General features: G+C 37.4%; 2 protein-coding genes and 1 pseudogene across 6 annotated transcripts; 2 read left to right on the forward strand and 1 right to left on the reverse strand.

Annotated features, from left to right (window-relative positions):
• Positions 1–50: 50 nt before the first annotated feature.
• LOC306873350 (NADH dehydrogenase [ubiquinone] 1 beta subcomplex subunit 7-like) lies at positions 51–2,294 on the forward strand. 2 transcript variants are annotated; one of them, XM_079422585.1, is made up of 4 exons: positions 51–440; positions 511–628; positions 1,524–1,692; positions 2,117–2,294. In XM_079422585.1, the coding sequence occupies exons 1-4, from the start codon at positions 348–350 to the stop codon at positions 2,196–2,198; spliced, it is 462 nt and encodes a 153-aa protein (XP_079278711.1). In that variant the 5' UTR covers positions 51–347; the 3' UTR covers positions 2,199–2,294. The 2 variants fall into 2 exon arrangements, with proteins under 2 accessions (XP_079278711.1, XP_079278712.1); XM_079422586.1 differs by having other exon boundaries at positions 69–413.
• A 168-nt stretch (positions 2,295–2,462) lies between these two features.
• LOC306873351 (very-long-chain enoyl-CoA reductase) lies at positions 2,463–12,945 on the reverse strand. 3 transcript variants are annotated; one of them, XM_079422587.1, is made up of 13 exons: positions 12,844–12,887; positions 10,921–11,323; positions 9,203–9,254; positions 8,758–8,802; positions 8,456–8,559; positions 7,034–7,149; positions 6,718–6,823; positions 5,937–6,009; positions 5,329–5,372; positions 5,004–5,061; positions 4,834–4,922; positions 3,733–3,902; positions 2,463–3,586 (listed from the first exon to the last, which is right to left on the reverse strand). In XM_079422587.1, exons 2-13 carry the CDS (start codon positions 11,104–11,106, stop codon positions 3,577–3,579), a joined length of 1,053 nt encoding a protein of 350 aa, XP_079278713.1. In that variant the 5' UTR covers positions 11,107–11,323; positions 12,844–12,887; the 3' UTR covers positions 2,463–3,576. The 3 variants fall into 3 exon arrangements, with proteins under 3 accessions (XP_079278713.1, XP_079278715.1, XP_079278714.1); XM_079422589.1 differs by having other exon boundaries at positions 3,228–3,586; positions 10,921–10,971; positions 12,844–12,945; XM_079422588.1 differs by lacking the exons at positions 2,463–3,586; positions 12,844–12,887 and having other exon boundaries at positions 3,610–3,902; positions 10,921–11,204.
• Positions 12,946–15,611: 2,666 nt separating this feature from the next.
• On the forward strand, positions 15,612–16,480 carry LOC306873352 (dnaJ homolog subfamily B member 1-like; annotated as a pseudogene). The gene is made up of 2 exons: positions 15,612–16,175; positions 16,258–16,480. The product of its transcript is annotated as a dnaJ homolog subfamily B member 1-like (transcript).
• Positions 16,481–18,829: the final 2,349 nt, after the last annotated feature.

Genomic DNA, 18,829 nt, shown 5'->3' on the forward strand with positions numbered 1-18,829 from the left:
ATCAAATAAATGAAATGGATCCGCGCGAGAAGACTTGACCGTTAGTTTTTGAATTTTTGTGGCGGGCTGAGACGCGCGCGCGTATTTCAGCGGAAGCAAAACAATGTCAAGAGTCTTTTAAAATTATTATTATTTTGTAGTTTATTAAAGCTTATATTCTTTAATTTTATTGAATTAAGCCATAAAGAGTTTATCTGAGTTGGAAATCAAACATTAATCTAACTAAATTGATTTCTATTGCATTTTATTAACGAGAGAAGCGGGAAATATATGTTATGTCGATTATATAAATTAAAATCTAACGCTAATCAGCGATTGATTTAAGGCGGAACGGAGTAATCGTGTCGATGACGTGTGTTACTCGTTGCGCGTGTTTACTTCCGGCGCAAACCGGAAACAGACGGTTTCTGGAGGTGACCGAATGGCAGTGTGCAGAATTGGTTTGATTTCTCCATCATAAGTGAGATTATTGTTGTCAGTGGTTGGAGGTTAAACAGTTTTTTGCTATAGTTCAGAATGGGGTCACACCTCGTGCGGAGTTACATCACGGAAAGTGACACGACGCCAGATCCGAGGAAGCCGTCTGCATACGACCCTCATCTGGGCTTCCCTGAGCGCAAAGAGAGAGGTGACCCGCTCAACAGCTCTCTTCTCTCTCTATCCGGCACTTTCAGACGCGTTTTAGTCTCTAAACATGACCTCAGCTCCTCAGATTGACTTTGAACTTCACCAGAGGCGTCAACAGAAGCATGTCTGTTCAGCTTAATGACAATTATTACCTGTATTCTTGTTTGTACTAGTTCAACTAGTTTGACTAACCAGCAGTAAGGTGATCAGTCTTATTTAAAATAGGCCAATCTACCTTTTTATAACTGATTTAAAAAACAGTTCTGACCAGTCTTGAAGAAAACAAATAGAATGGCTAACTTAAGGCTAATATTTAAGCAGTTTATGCAAAGGAAAGTGGACTTTTTTTGTTTAAACATCAAATTTACTTCCAGTTTTAACATGAACTAGTAAGCCGATGCCTGTTTGTCAGTCATACTTATATGTAACAGGCAAGAAAAGGTAATATTTCTAAATAAATAAAACTTAATGTACTGTTTTATTCAAATAATTGTATGTTCAAAATACATTTATTCCAATTGCTTAGAATCACCACAGATCTGTTTATTGTGAAAACAATTAAATTTAATCAGTTAAAAGATTAGATGAGATTCAACTTTTTTAGCCAATATGAACTTAAAATATGGTTAGCTGTCGAACAGACAATATTCAGGTAAAATATAAGATTGAAAAATGTATAGTCTAGGTTGGTGTGTATTTAAAACACATTCAGTTTATTAGTATTACTGTAACAAATTTGTCATTTGTATATGCAATACAAATAATTTAGTATATATATATTGACCTGTCCTATCTGGTTCACTCTGTGATGTAATGATGCTATATGGATGAACATGGTGTATCGTTGTAGTTGGTGTTTTTTAGTGAAACTCATGTTCTTTGTGTTGTGTTATTAGAAATGTTGGCGACGCAGGAGCAGATGAATCTGGCCATGCTGCCGGTGGAGCAGCGCGATTACTGTGCACACTACCTGCTCAAACTCCTCAAGTGCAAGAGAGACAATTTCCCCAACTTCCTAGCCTGCAAACATGAGCGACACGACTGGGACTACTGTGAACATCAGGAGTAAGAAATACTGCTTGAGCAAGCACTCATTCAGACAAGTCCACTCATTTACTTGCACTACTGACGATGTCACTGCTCTCTCCATTAAGATGTTTTTAATTGATTTCATATCAGCAGGTTGGTGCTGCATCCTCAGGCTTGAAAAATCAGACTTTGAAAGTATATTTGCTTCCAATAGTAATTCCATTAAATTTGGCTTGAATGAAATTGTAATTCCTGTTAGATTAATTATTTAGATGAGCAGTTTTTTCATTTCCCTGAATAAATATTCTTTCTCAAATGTAAAATCATAAAGCAAATCAACATGTTTCATATTGTGGTGATCACCAGTTTTGCAAAAAAACATTTTTTGCTTGCTCAAAATTAGTTTTGGCGAATTTTTAGTAGTATATTTGTCTTACTGAGTCTCTCCTCTTCTTTGCAGTTATGTGATGAGGATGAAAGAGTACGAGAGAGAGAGAAGACTGAACTCGAGGAAAAAGAGGATTGAGGCAAATGCAGCATAAATAACCCTCCCTCATCTTCATTTCTCCATCAGTTTCTCCTGTATCTGTGTATATAAATAGCTCTCTCAATAATAAAGATTATGTTGTGAGCTCTCAAAACACGAATGGAGCATTTTCTTAAAACACACAGCAGGGATGCAGACTTTTATCCAGAAACCGAACAGCGTTATGTTGCAAAACCAATCTAGCAGAATATAATAAAATGCTACACTTTTCTTAAACTGCACAGCATGTATTATGAATCTAAATGGACAAAGCACAAGCCAATGACACTGTTTTTTTATTTTATATAAATTAAGTCAACAAAACCGTTCTAACATCTGCAGTCTGCGCCAAGTTGCCTTTAGCTTCACATGAATCGCACAGGACACTTGTCTCTTCAGTGCTAAATACAGTCGCTGGCCTTCGGCCGGTTCCTTCAGACCCTCGTTAGTGTTTTGGTTATTGAGAGACGAGCAGAACTAAACATCTTTACTGAAGTCACAGCCATCACTTCGTCAGTGCATATCAGAGATCTCAGTACATGTAGTGCACTCAAAATACAGAGAGATTCCCAGCAGCTGAGCACAAACAAGATACAGAGGAAATACTGTGAATACATGCATGTGTTGGACCAGTTCCCCTCAAAGCTCTTTAAACGGATAGATAGTTCATCCAAAATTTACTCGCCTGCAAATTTTTTGTTTCTTCTGTTAAACAAAAATATTTAGAAGGATGTTGGTAATCATACAGTTGCTGGTAGCTATTGACTTTTATAGTATGGAAAACATTCAATGGAAGTCGATGGCTACTGGCAACTGTTTGGTTACCAATATTCTTCTAAATATTTTTCGTTTGTAACAACTTGGTGAGTAAATGACGAAAAATAGATTTTCATTTTTTGTGGAACTAGCTCTTTAAGATGTTACTTGACAAGATGGGGGAATCTAATGAAGAAACGTCCATGTCTGGGGGAAATTATTATAGGATTGGTTTGGACATTTCAATTTCCCTTCAAATTTTCATTAATGTAATGCAAAAAAATTAATTGCATTGTACAGACACAATGATTTTATTACAATCATCAATTCAGGACAAGAAACATGTTCGTGTTGTATACTAATTGTTTTTTTTTTTTCACATCACAGCAGCCAATGAAAATTGAGGGAGTTTAATCATGAAAATAATGTCAAAAAATATTCATGGTCCTAAAATGTGCTCTGTTTTCTTTGTGCAAAAGTTCTTATTTCTTTCTTCTGAATGACTGGATTATGATCCGGACATGCTCTTGACGGTTTATCATGAGATTTCCCCAGATGATGGACATCAACCAACCCGTAGAGGGCGATATGGAGCCATTAGAATGAAGGTTCTGGATCTGAGCTGACTTTAATCAGACTCAGTACGATCTAGGAGATGAGCAAATGCAGGAAAGATGCATGTGAAACGAATGGAGGTGGGACATGGACACAGTATAAAAGAGATGATAAGGGGAGGACTAGAGAAGAGCAAAAGGTTAAAAAGACGAGGGGAATACTGCATGACTCTGTCCTACAGGATGAAGGGCAGGATAGGGGAGCGGAGTGCGGGATAGTCGCGGAACTCCTTCAGGTAGCTGCGGTGTTTTCCTTTCGCCCACACGGTCATCTGAATGAAGCCCACCAGCGTGAAGAAGGCCACGGGCAGACACTGGGTCATCAGAGTGAAGCCCAGCCACGAGCCCAGCTGCGTTTACACACACACACACACACGAGCAAATTCAGTTCATGTGATAAAGAAAATACTACAGCCACAATACAAACACAACACACCATCACAGCCAAACAAATTTAAATGGGTGAAAGATCCAGGCCATATTTCAACCCAAAAATCAAACATTTCCTTAACACAAATTATGCATATTTTGGGACTTTTTTTGCATTTTGATGTTATAATTAAGCACATTTCTTGTTCAATATATATATATATATATATATATATATATATATATTATATAATTTATATGCAGTAATGGATTTAAAAAAAAAAAAAAATCTGTATTAAGAAATATATGCACGTATATAAGGTATATACACAAATACACACCTTTTATACTGCAACATATAATATACTAATATATTTTTAAAATCAAAACCTGTATATATTAATATTGTTTAATGAACTTAAGCTAACTTGAACTAACAATGGACAGCTGTATTTTTATTAACTAACATTAACAAAGATCATAAATACTGTAACAAATATATTGTTCATTGTTAATTAATGCTAGTTAACTAAGGACGGTTATTGTACAGTATTACCAGTTTTGGGAAAAAGGTTGTCATCCTGACAATAATCATTCACATATAATAATGTGAATTTTCATAATGCATTAAAAAAACAACGGTATAATTGCAATAGTGCAGTTTTTCTTTTGATTTTGAGGCGAGTAATATGAATTTCCTGAATTCATGACCCTTTAAAGGTTTGTCTTACTGCTATATAATTGACTGATTCTGAGCATCACCTTTTTGAGTTTGTCTATGAACCAAACTGTGACTTGTGAGATTACATTTAATTTGTACTAAGGGTTATAATACATTTAAAGAATAAGAGCATCTCAGCATAATGATTTAGGATCTTCAGAACAGCATCCGGGCGAGTGTGGGCATCTGACCTCATACGTGTAGTTGGGGCAGGAGACCAGCAGGAAGATCCAAGTAAATGGGTTTTTAGTCGGATATGGGATCTTCCTGGTCTTGGATCCTGCAGAACGTAAAAAAGCATGACTTTTGGAAGTCTGTTCAAAAATTGAGTTACATTAAGTGTAAGTTACAGATTTCTTACCAGGTGGTCGAAGATTTCTCAGGGCAATGTGGATGGAGAAGTTTCCAATCTGACAGAACTGCGACCATAAAGAGATCGTTAGACCTGTTATTCTTAAAGGGGTCATGGACTGAGAAACCAAAATTCCCTTGATATTTTTGATCATTGTACTATAAAAACTAATTTGTTTTTTGATGTAAAAATGTTGATAGCATTATAAGTGGACCTCAGAGAACAGCAAAAAAAAAAAAATAAATAAATAAAAACGCATAACGCAGTTCACGACCCCTTTAAGCTCTGATCAGTTTTATCATTATTCAGCATCCTGTATAAAAACAGATCTCACCAGGAACACGACGAGGGCCAGTCTGATCTGCTGTTCTCCATAAACTGCAACACAAACATGAACGAAAGATGAACACATATTTTTTAATGTTTCTGAAAGACGTCCATTCACTTTATTTGATCAAAATTACAGTAAAAGAAAGAAAACTGTGAAATATTATTATAATTTAAAAGGATGTTTTTGTATTTTAATTAGTGCTGTCAAATGATTAATCACGATTTAAATCGCATCCAAAATAAAAGTTTCTTTTTTTACATAATAAATGTGTGTGTGCTGTGTATATTTATTATGTATATATAAATACAAACACATGCATGTATACATTTAAGAAAAATGTTATCTTTATATATTAAATATAGTAATATAAAATATAAGATATATACACACACACGTAAATATTTTCAAAACATACTGTATCTGTGTGTATGTATATTTATACACACATAATAAATATACACAGTACACACATATATTATGTAAACAAAACTTTTATTTTGGATGCGATTAATCACGATTAATTGTTTGACAGCACTAAACTGAATATATTTTGAAGTGTAATTTGTTTCTGTGATACAGAGCTGAAAGTGTATGAATGCGTGTGGACTCACTGGGTGGCGTGTAGAGCGGGTGGTTGATGTAATAAGCCATCCAAGCTGCAAATCCCCAATAGTATGTGCAGTTCTGCAAAACACACAATGAAATATTACTGCAAAGGTCCAGTAATATCTAAAAAAAAATATTACTCTGACAGGCTGCACAGAAAGACCGAGCTGAAGTCAGCCAAATATATGTAACAAGACACCGGACCAAACACTGTATCAATAACAAACTGCATAAATTACATCTGAGAAGCGACTGGGTGGTTCAATGTAAACATATGTGAATGTAACATATTATATATAAACACAAATGTGACATTTCTAGACTTGTATTCAAAAACATATTTTTCATGAAGTCATGACTCGACATGCTCAAGCTGTGATTTCACTCGTTTGTGCTCATGAATAATTTCCAGTTTCAGTAAGACTTATTTCCAGCGCCAGCATTTTCTACAGCGACGGTTTCTTAGAAACATCCATCTATTCTTATTATCGTTATGTTTAGCACAGCTCCAGTTCAGGATGTGTGGCCTGTTATTGTCTGGAACAAATTCAAAGCAATTCTAGGAATAAAAGCATGTTTTGCATAAAGCACAATTTCATTGGTCATTAGTAATTCCCTCTTTGACAATGCATAAAACATCTGGCCATGTGTTTACATTTGACAGTGTATAAAACATCTAAAGAAAGATGACACTTTTTTGATGTCCAATCCAGCAATGTGTCTCAATTTGCATGCATCTACTGTGCAGATGTGTTTACATCCATTACAAGACGCCGATTCTCTCACCTTGAAGATGTTGCGGAGAGGCATAGTCCCGTGCGAGAAGCGATGGACGAACAGCGTTTCCAGGAGTCTCTTCACGTAGTGGAAAGAGTGACACATACACGCCAAACTATAACAACAAAAACACTCAATTACCCATCAGCCCTCTGAAGCTTTCAATCATTTTACTGTGCAAAATGTCACAGAAATAGACACTAAACAAACTGTCTTTACATAGAACGCTAATCAAATATGGTTCTTTATTGTCATGGCATGACTACAAACTGTATAGGTTACAATGTGAAAAATGAAAAGCATTTTATATTGCTCCTGTACTTACTGTACAACCCAGTGTTTGCTGGTGGTAAAGTCATATTTAGGTGCATAAATGAACGGGACTCGGAAGTAAAACATCAGGTAGATGAGCAGCGGGCCGGCATACTCCGTCAGAAACACCTGAGAGAGATAATCACCGTACAGAAGCGTTATAACGCGCTCAGTTCCTCTGCTGTAGGAAGCGTGTTCATGTGTCCAGGTTATAAATATCTCATGCTCTCACAGAGATAATGTGACAGACACTAAACGGACCGGTTAAGAGGGACTGATTAACACACAGCCGGATAAACACTGACATTAAGCACACATAATACACATAATTGAGTCAAACCATGACATTAGACACAGAGCTCTCACTGAAGTTTATCAAAGCAGCCAGGAAACATCAATACAGCACTTCAATCACATACTCTCCAGAACATAAATCACGGGGGGTATGTGCTGTAAATATACAACTCCCTTTGGAATATTGAAATATAATGCAATTAACATCAAGCGCACCAAACATGCATCTGGATTCATCATGAATGAGAGAGACCGGGGAACACAAAACTGTATTTGTATAGGCCTTGCGCATTTCCCACATCACGCTAGTTTAGGCTTGGCTTTTATGATAAATGTTGTTTATAATGACAACTGAAATTTATGTTTGATTTATATTCAAATTATTCCATTCTGTTCTACATACTAGGCTCGTTTCCATTACAGATTTGCGCAAAACTTTGGCGATATTTTATATATATAGATGAAAAAGTATTGCGAAATGACGGCGTTTCCATTAACCAATGTTATGCGACTAAAATGTAATCTTTTGCCTCTCGCAATAAGTCATGGCAACGGATTTTGGTGGGATTTTGACAGATTTTGGCTATATTTATTCAAAGGAGGTGTATGCGTGTATCTTTAGAGAAGCAGCGAGGACAGCCGCTTCAGAAACATGCGTGGCACGGCTGGTATAAACACAAGCATTGACTAGACTGACCGCAGTCAGCTTCAGTGGCCAGATCAGAGCCACACTGTGCCGCAGACGTGTGCAGTGTAAATGGTCTAAGCATTAATGGCAGGGAATGCCCCTTATACTCGAGAGCGGCAACGTATGAAGTGTTTCTTGAAGACATTGAAGAGTGATTGTATGACTTTTTACATACGCCATGTGACCTATAAATGGGCAAAAAAAAAAACGTTTCCATTGCAGTTTTGCAAAATATTCCTTTTTTGAATTGCCCGAAAAAACACCTCATGCCAGCATAAAAACTTTTTTGCGATATATGGGAGCAAACTGTAACACATACAGTAGGAAATTCTGTACTGCTCTCCATTTGAAATAAATGACTTCTGTTCTGTTGCTTGTTGTTCGCAGGAGATTGTGGAAAATATTTGTATGAGGTGTGTGTGTGTGTGTGTGTGTGTGTGTGTAGTCTCTCACCGTGACCCAGCTGATCTGGGCGCCCAGGTCTCTGAAGTAGAAGGTTGCTGTGGTTCCCACAGGCAGGTGCTGCAGCACATCTTCATCCTTCAAGGATTTTCCCTCTGCAAAACAAACCCAAAATGCATCAGCACATGCCAGCTAACAGAAACCGTCATCTAGTGTACAATGGTGTACCACAGAAAGGTCTCCAACATATTTGACCCCTTCCTCTAGATTTATAATAACATGAATCTCTTATTATGCTGCCAAAAGATAGTGTCCAGATAATGGACTCAAATTAAACAAATTTTAACACGTACTGGGATCCAGACGAATGGATTGCCGGGCCGGATACCACTGAGGGTCTGAAACAAACACATGAAACGCAAGAAAACAATTACAGTTCTATAAATACACATGCACACACTTTAAACATACACTTTTGTTCAAACGTTTTGGTAAGGTAAAATATGTTTTGTCTTTTTGAAAGACGTCTTCTAATTACAGTATTACAGTAAAAATGTAATACTGTAAAATATTATAACAATTTTTAGCATCACTACCAAAAAAAACGCATTTATTTGAAATGGGGGGGGGGGGGTGACCTTTTGAGCGGTAGTGTACATCTCAGGGTATCTATTTTTGTACCATTACAAACTTTTCACTGTGACATTATTTACCCGGTTTAAACCTTGCTAAATGAATAATACATCAGTTCTTACTCTTCAGCTGAGTGAAGAAGATCAGAGACTCATTTATACTCACGACTCTTGTGGAACATGGACTTGATTTCCCCGATAGTGGCATTGGGCTCAACCTGCCAATCAAACAAACACACAAACACCAGTTTAGAGCCTGTGTGTGAGATATGAGGGGTAAATTTAGCTACAATCCCCAGGCGATGTGGCTTTAGTATAGCAGCTGTTCTGAGAGACACAAAACACCAAACAAACAAACCCACCAACACAAACACAGCCAACTGACCTGATCTCCCAAAAGACCAAGAGGTCCCCCGAAACAGCCGGGAGATATTAGAAATCTGAAGCCCTATAAAAACCTCCAAGAAACTACTTTATCTGATGATTATGCGATTATGCGTTTGCAATTTTGTTGATTATTTATTTTTACGATGCATCATAAAATATAACTTCTGAATACAATACACTTTGAAGCACCGGTCCGCGAATAAACGCAATGGCATGTAGGGCTTTTCTCTTCTTTTTTCTTTTATTTTGACGATGTCTTTCATACTTTTCTGGGCCTTGACAGTGTTATTTACTTGGCAGTCAATGGTACAGTCACAAACATCCCGATTCTCATCCAAAATATCTTAATTTGTGGTCTGAAGACGAACGAAGCTTTTACGTGTTTGGACTGACATGGGGGTAAGTGATTAATGACAATTTTCCTTCTGGAGTGGAGTAACCCTTTAAAGCATCTACTGAGCCGATAATTCCTTTCCCTCCAAACACCTTTAAATCTTCAGTTGCCTGGAGCTACTCCGCAATAATCTTTCCTTCTGCGTATGATGTCATCACCACAGGCTTCCACTCCTCTGTGATGTCATGACGACACCGTGACATCACCGGGGAAGCACCAGCTAATCCGAGGACATACGTGTGCAATCCTCGATAATCCCGCAGCGCGGCTCCTGACATTCTAGAGGCTTCATTACAGGCACCTCCTTACAGGAAGACCTCGAGCCAGCAGACGCTCCGCTGCGAGCAAGAGTACACCACAACCCTGAGTTTCTATAGATAGCACCACTCTAGGGATAAAAGCATGTGCATTTGTTTGAAAATAATCAAGAGTAATTAAAGAGCGCATTGACTGAAGCTAATGGTTGCAAGGCAGTATCTGTAAATGGATAGTTGATAACTAACATAGGTTAAAAAAACATTTCTATTGAGCTATTCACACTTTTTCATTGCAATTTAGCTTTACTGCAGTTCTTAAATTACCCTGCAGCACATTGTTAAATAAAACTGAAGCTAAAAACCATTAAAACACTCAAAATAAACATTAACTGACGTATTTTATAAAAAATGTACACTAGTCAACATTTGAAGTGGATTCAAACCTTTCAAAGTTGTCTTAAAACCAAAAACGTTTTTGGGCCACTTCAAATGTTGACTACTATATTTTATTTCACGTGGATGCCAAGACCACCTTTCTAATTTTCATTTATTTCAAGTCAAAGTACTATAAAACTAATTAATAAAAACACATCTAAATTGCTGAAACTTTAAGTTAAATAAATATAAAAAAAGATAAATAAATGAAATAAAAAATGACTATTGTATATTAATGATACTAAAATATCACTGCTGCGGCATCACAAATAAACGTTTCACAGCACAAACATCCCATGACTTTTAATTAAGATGAAGTTGCATGTGTATATTTATCCATGAGACGATGTTTAAGATGATTTAGAGTTGAGTAATGCATACAGTGCAGATGAAGGTAAAAATGTTTCCTACCTTGTCCAGGAAGCAGAGCTTGTCCTTCGTCTTGGCGTCCAGAATCTCCACCTCGAAAAAGACCACAGCTTTCTTAGTCTTTTTAGCGGGTTTGCGTTTGGAAGTTGTGGGGGCTCCGGGCACTGGTGCCACGGCTCCGTTCTGAGCCTTTTTGGGCTGCGTGGCCTCTAAAGCCAAAGTATCCATATTGTCTGTTTTATTTGTCCACGTTCTATGAGTTTTTAACTTCTTTTCTCTCTCACCTCCAAAAACGAGTGCGGGACGGGAGCGTCACTGTCAGCTGTGGAAATAAATCTCTCTGTCTGTGCTCCCACCCTCTCTCTCTCTTTCTTTCTTTAACTCGACCCTCCCATGTCTGTGTTGTCACCTTCTTGTTCACAGACACATTTGTCCCCCGACCCCCCTAAAAACACATGCAAACAAATCAACAATAAATGTACCTCTTTCTCTCACTCACATTAACTTTATTCTCTTTTTCTTCTGAACCTCCAGAGGAAACGTGACCCCTCTCCAGTCATCCCAATATGTGCTAATTATAACCTGCCTTATGGATGCACACACAGAAGTAACAGAGTCCGGCCATCTCCTCATCTAGAGACAACCAATATTTACACAAACCCAACTACATCACATACAGAGAGACGTTACAGACCGTTTTAAGTTTGCGCCCTTATGCTGGGGTACATCTGCCAGTATAATCATATAATGCACAAATTATTCTCCAAAAGGTGTATATGCATGCACACACACACTCATTATATATTATACACACATGAAGAGTTTATTTACAAAAACAGATAAATCATGTTTTTTTATGTTATCATGTTTTTATTGTATTTTTAGTATTTTTTTGCCTAATCAAAATAACCCAGCTGCAGTTTGAATGATATTAACTGGAATGCACAATGAAAAACATTTTTTTTTAATTGTTAAAAATAAGAATAAAAGAAATAACGTTACTTAAACTAGTCAAATTTTCTTTATTTTCATGCCTATTAACTAAATCGTCCATTATTATTATTTGCAATGCCAACTCTCTTATAGAATTTTAAATCGTGATAAATTAGGCAGATTTATGTTTGTCGGTTTTAAGGGGGAGGGAGGGAGAAAGATTATTAATAACTTAGAGAGGCATGAGCAGATGACACTGGAGGAAATACCCACTGCCAATGAGAGAAACTCCAACTACAAGAACGGCGTGGAATACAACGCAAAATTAATTTAAAGTTTATTTTGAGCAGAAATCCCAGAGAGACGAGACAGGATCAGATCAATCAACTCCTCCGTTTGTCTGAAGAAGCGCCTTACATGGACATAACTAGCTTACATGTACATATTTTCAATATCATGCGTAATTACGTCGGTTGTGTGTCTTTCTTAGTTTATTAGTTACTTGCTCTGAATTATACGGTTTCCGTCCCTGAGAGATCTGGACACTTCTCGGCGCCCTCTTATGGACATCATAAACATGATTTTATCAACAGAGACTTCGACCTGTTCCACATGTTCAGCATGAAAGAGTTTTACATCAGCATGGAAAATGCATTAAAAACTACTCATATTCACTGGCTAGATTTGATGTGCACATAGTAAATTAACACAGAAACACACACTACTTCCGGGTTTATGGAGAACAGAGCTGTGATTTATCGAGGCTGCAAACCTTCCCTGCTCCAGGTCCAGTTTACATCATCTGTCATCTAACTGGTCGGTTTTCTCGTCTGATTCATTATTCTTCACACCCCTCGGGTTAGGTCGAGGTGCTGTCACACTATCGAGCGCGTTTCTCTAATCTTCAGCCTCGAGTCATTATAGCGCGTGCAGTTCATTCATCTTCATACATCATTTCTCGATCTCAAGAGCATCAGGAAAAGCGTCTCTAAACGCTTATATGAAATCTGAAAACCAGTAACAATGTCTTACCTCGTAATGCTTCATCTTTGCAGTTTGAATGGCTTATCCCAGCCAGGTGAGAGACAAGCGCGAAGTCCAATCAACGCGAACGGAAGACGCCGCGCATCCAATGACCGGAGACTGCTGCGCGCCGTCCAGTGGACATATGAGGCGAAAACAAGCGGCTTTTGTGTGGAAATGATGACAGCAGCAATGTGAGGACAACGATTCTTTGTTATAACACTGTTGCACAGTTGTATGTATACAGGTGCATCTCAAAAAATTAGAATATCGTGAAAAAGTTTTCTTGTAGCTTATTTCAAAAAGTGAAACTTTCGTATATTTTAGATTCATTACATGTAAAGTAAAACATTTCAAAGTTTTTTTTTTTTTTTGATTATTAGAGCTTACAGCTGGTGCAAGTCAAAAATCAGTATCTCAATATATTAGAATATTTACATTTGAGTGTCAATAAATGACTTTGGGTAGGAAAAGGTGCACATGCAACAGGGATGACTGCAAGCTTGAGAATGCTGTCAAGCAAAGCTGATTCAAACACTTTTGAGGGCTTTACAAGGAGTGGACTGAAGCTGGAGTCGACTGTTGCTCAGTGGTCCAAAGCCCTCTTTTCAGATGAAAGTAAATTTTGCATTTAATTTGGAAATCAAGGTCCCAGAGTCTGGAGGAAGAGTGGAGAGGCACAGAATCCATGTTGCTTGAAGTCCAGTGTGAAGTTTCCACAGTCAGTGATGATTTGGGCTGCCATGTCATCTGCTGGTGTTGGTCCACTGTGTTTTCTGAAGTCCACAGTCAACGCAGCCATCTACCAGGAAATGTTAGAGCACTTCATGCTTCCTTCTGCTGACAAGCTTTATGGAGATGCTGATTTCATTTTCCAGCAGGACTTGGCACCTGCCCACACTGCCAAAGGTACCAAAAGCTGGTTCAATGACCATGGTATTACTGTGCTTGATTGGCCAGCAAACTCACCTGACCTGAACCCCTTAGAGAATCTATGGGATATTGTCAAGAGGAAGATGAGAGACACCAGACCCAACAATGCAGATGACCTGAAGGCTGCTATCAAAGCAACCTGGGCTTCCATTACACCTGAGCAGTGTCACAGGCTGATTGCCTCCATGCCACGCCGCATTGATGCAGTAATTCATGCAAAAGGAGGCCCAACCAAGTATTGAGTGCATAGAAGCCTGACATTTCTGTTTAAAATATCCTATTTTTATTGATCTTATGTAATATTATAATGTTCTGAGACACTGAATTTTGGGTTTTCATTATCTGTAAGCAATAATCATCAAAATTTCAAGAAATAAAAGCTTGAAATATTTCACTCTATGTGTAATGAATCTATATAATATATGGGTTTCACTTTCTGAAATGAGTGACAAAAAATATTGACCTTTTTCATGATATTTTTATTTTTTGAGATGCACCTGTAAATACCAAGCAAATTGGAAATGTGTTTGAAATAAAAGTGTAAAAATGTAATTATTATTATTTATTAGAAGAAAGCCTTGTTACACACACATGCGTGCACACACACACACACACACACACACACACACATAAATTGTCTTGATGAGGGACAAGACAAAATAGAGGCATTCTAATAAATGTATTTTTATAACTCAGTATCTTGTAATTAAGTTAAGTTATTAAATAATTATTATTCAACAAATTAACTTGACATCATACATTTTAGAAAAAACATGTAAGATAAATAGACACAAAAGTGTTCATAAGTACATAAATAAATAAATTTCATGAACAAAAAAGCACGCACTAAACAAATCAAGCATCTTTCTCTGGTTAGTAAGTAAGTAAATAAATTTCATGGACAGAATATGCACTAAAAGATTTGAGTATCTTTCTCTGTATAGAGTAGGTCACTCGGCTGTAAGGCTTTTTTTTTGTCTTTTTTAATTAGAAACTACAAGACAGAAACATATACAATTCTAACAAGACATCCAAATAAAACTAAAATAAAAAAATAACTAAAAATAATTTTGGGTTTACAATTTACATTTCAGATATAATATGCAAAACAATTTAACAACAATACGGGAAAAAATAAAATACAACCAAAATGTCAATACTCCAAAAGAGAGCATATATTATAAGCATAGACATCCAGTTCACTTTCAATTAGGTTTAACTCTTTAGCAAATACAATTGTATCTTTACATTTTTTTTTTTTACTATTAATGCGTTGAAGAGAATCCAGATATTAACCATAAAAACATATAAACAAGGTTTAGAATTATTCCTTATACTTTTATGAATATGAAATTTGCCAAATAAAATCATAAAATTCAACAAAGTCAACAGATACACTTTTTGATTCAAAATATATTAAAACATCTTTTAAGGTCAGATCACAACTATAACCAGTTTTTTTCTTGCACATACAAGGATAAGTCTCCCAAAAATGTATTTGAATGGTAACATTCATTAAAAAAAAAAAAAAGGTGTAGCCATATTTCTGGATGGGCTGTAAATGATGACGCAGATGGTCGCATCCGTGTTTGTTTAGAGATTATACGAGCTCACTGACTGGATCAGCTCTGTATGTGATTCTGCGGGATATTTAATGCAGTATGTAACTGGCTTGCTGGAAGATTCTGATGGTCACGTGGTAGAAAGGGGCAGTTCTGTGCGTGTTTGGTGCAGTTCAGATGTGTCCCATTCCAGAAACAGCAATTCGGAGTTGTCTGTGAACTTTATAAAACACCATACAACGGTGTAATATGTGACCTCTTTGTTTGCCATATACAGGACTGAAGGGAGGCATCCCCGGCGGTGGAGGTGGAGGCGGTAATTTCACCTACTCTTTCCAAGGCGATCCTCATGCAATGTTTGGAGAGTTTTTTGGGGGAAGGAACCCTTTCGAACAGTTTTTCGGACACAACGGTGGCATGGACGAGGATATGGAAACCGATGACCTGTTTGCCAGTTTTGGCATGGGCAGGATGGGTGGTTTCCCCCGCTCTTTTAACACGTGCAGTCACGGAGGGAGACTGGAGAAAAAACAGGACCCTCCGGTGACCCACGACTTGAGGGTCAGTCTAGATGAAGTGTTCACTGGCTGCACCAAGAAGATGAAGATCTCACGCAAACGTCTGAACCCCGACGGAAGAACAACACGCACTGAAGACAAGATTCTTACAGTGGAGGTGAAGAAAGGCTGGAAGGAAGGAACTAAGATTACTTTCCCCAAGGAAGGTGATGAGACCCCAACAAACATCCCTGCAGACGTTGTGTTTGAGGTGAAAGATAAACCACAACCCGTGTACAAACGAGACAGATCAGACATTATTTATCCCGCAAAAATTACACTCCGAGAAGGACTAATTTTAAGAGTTTCTTTACAAAAACATTTGTACTCTCTTTGCATCTTTCTAATCTCTTGTTTTCCTACTTTCTCAGGCACTTTGTGGTTGCACGGTCAACGTCCCAACACTGGATGGTCGCAAAATTAAGTTAACTACTCAGGAAATTATTCGTCCTGGAATGAAAAGGCATGTGACTGGGGAGGGTCTTCCTCTTCCGAAATCCTCAGATCGCCGCGGGGACTCAGGAGGTCACCTTTCCTGAAAGGTTGAGTCAGAGTGCCAAGGACACTATCGCAAGTGTTTTGCCCGCTTCTTGAGCTGCGTATATTAAAACGCTGGAGCCGCTGCCATTGGGGATTTTGGTTTCATAGCATTTAAAGATGAATATTTGAGCTCAGCCCAATAAAGTGCCGCAAAACTAAACTGTTATTCTGTAACGTACTGCTATTGAGAGACTATCTGAACCAAAACATAGCTGGACTGGACTGGTTTATCCGTTTCATGTACTTGAACACAAGTTTCCTTTGGGTCTAGTCCAGCAGAAAGTCTCCAGCGGTGGCCTCTGGGCCAGTGTTTTGTTGTGCACTACACCGATCTAAGTTTACAACGTTGACTTGTTTCAAAGATGGACAGTACGTTATGATTTGTGGGGATACGTATGGTTTCTTTTCTGACTTGATACCTCAGGAAAGGCTTTCTGTGAAAGCAGCCTGTATTTGTTCTTCCGTTAGTCTAATGGAGACGTTTAGTAACGTCATGAAAAGTCACAATATAGTGGTGGCCCAAACTTAGTGATCCCTGCTTGGATCGTCCCTCATCTAAGTATGTCAATCAGCACATGCTAGAAATCACCTAGACAGCAAATTTACAGAAGAAATGTGAATTTGTTTTACACAAAATGACATTGGACTGTTTTTCTGTTTACTTGACTGACGTTATGAATTGTTCTGACTTGTCTGTGAATTTATGTTGCTTCTCATTGTTGATATTAAACCGTATGTGGGACACTGTTTGTTTTTTATTCTATAACGCTGCACATTTTTCTTTTAAATATTTTGCATAAAAGCAATGGCTGAACTTGGGTTTGTGTGATAGTGTTAAGGTACCAAATATTATTTTAATAAAGGGTATAAATAGATTGCTTAACAGAAAATAAGAAAAATGGTTACATTTACAACTGTGCTGTTTCAATAAAAAAAATAAACATTACATTCTTAAACTTGCTATGAAATTATACAGGGCTCTAAAACAATAATAGCAGTCCCTTCACCAAAACATTAAGTATTGATACAATTTTTATAGGTTTATATCAGAGAATTGACATTTGTGTAAAAAAAAAAAAAGGGAAATTTATAGTTGATACTAATATAACATCTAAATAATGATAGAATCACTTTTATACTAATGACACTTCACTCATTTTCTGAACATGATGTTGTGGTCCTCAGTGTTGTTTGACACAGCAAAGACATCTGAAGAACGTCCTGTACTGCTGCCTGACCTGGACAAGAATGAGACGAGATTCAGTTTTAACCTTGGTTAAGAAAAAAATCAGAACATGTCCAAGCTATATTTTAAAATCAAACAAAATCCAAATCTAAAAGTAAAAGTAAAAAAGATGCTGCATTAAACTTAAAGGTGCGCTAAGCAATTTTTGAAAAACGCTTTTGAAAAAACACCTGAAAATTAAGAAATCAACTTAATCAATTTGACAACACACGTGCTGTAAATACTCACAGCACAACCAAACAAGAAATGCGCTGCAAATAAAATTATTTATATCAGAATCAGCTTTATTCGTGTGCGCAAACAGACAAGGAATTTGTTGTGGTTAAGAAGCTTTGGTACATACATGCATACATACATACATATATATCTGACATGAGAACAGAAACATTTAAATAAGACTTAACAATAATAATAATTTGTAAGAATCTGGAACAGAAGATTGATGTACAGATTTGTGCCTCATTTACTCTATATATACAGCGGTTTAGAAAACTATGCATATATATTTACAAAGTACTAGGGAGAGAGTCAATAATTAGAGATGGGGAATGAATTATAGGACACAGGTAATAATTCCTGTGTTAGATGTTTAGGCTGGAGATGGCATGGGGGAAAAAACAGTTTTCATGCCTAGATGTTCTAGATGATCACAGTCGCGGGACAAATTGAGTCTGCAGTAGCTAAAGCTATGGAGCGCACTGAAACTTCAGTTAAAGTGGTGCATACTGGCTCACGTGAGGGTGCAAAACAGCGGTGGCGACAGAGATCTGCTCCACGTAAGTCCACATTTTCTCTTCAGATGTCATCAAATGTATCACAGAAAAAACTGGATGCAAAAACACGCTTTCGCTGTGGCACTACATCACATTTAGCAAACTACCCTAAATGCCCAGCTAAACAATCAAACTGCAGACAATGTGGTAAAGTTGGACATTTTGCGAGAGTTTGTCGTAGTTCTGCATCCACCTGCAATGTCCAAGAAGTTGCTGTGCCTGAGTTAGCGGTCTTAAGCGTTGAAATGCCTCTGAAACAGACACAAAATCTTACATGTACTGTTTCTTTGCACACTAAGGGTGGGAAATCAGTCGACACTGAACTGCTTGTGGATACTGGCTCAGCTGTTTCCATCCTCCCAGAGCATCTGTACCGTCAGCACT

This window comes from Barbus barbus (genome assembly GCF_936440315.1).
Source record: "Barbus barbus genome assembly, chromosome: 8".
Classification (NCBI taxonomy): domain Eukaryota; kingdom Metazoa; phylum Chordata; class Actinopteri; order Cypriniformes; family Cyprinidae; genus Barbus; species Barbus barbus.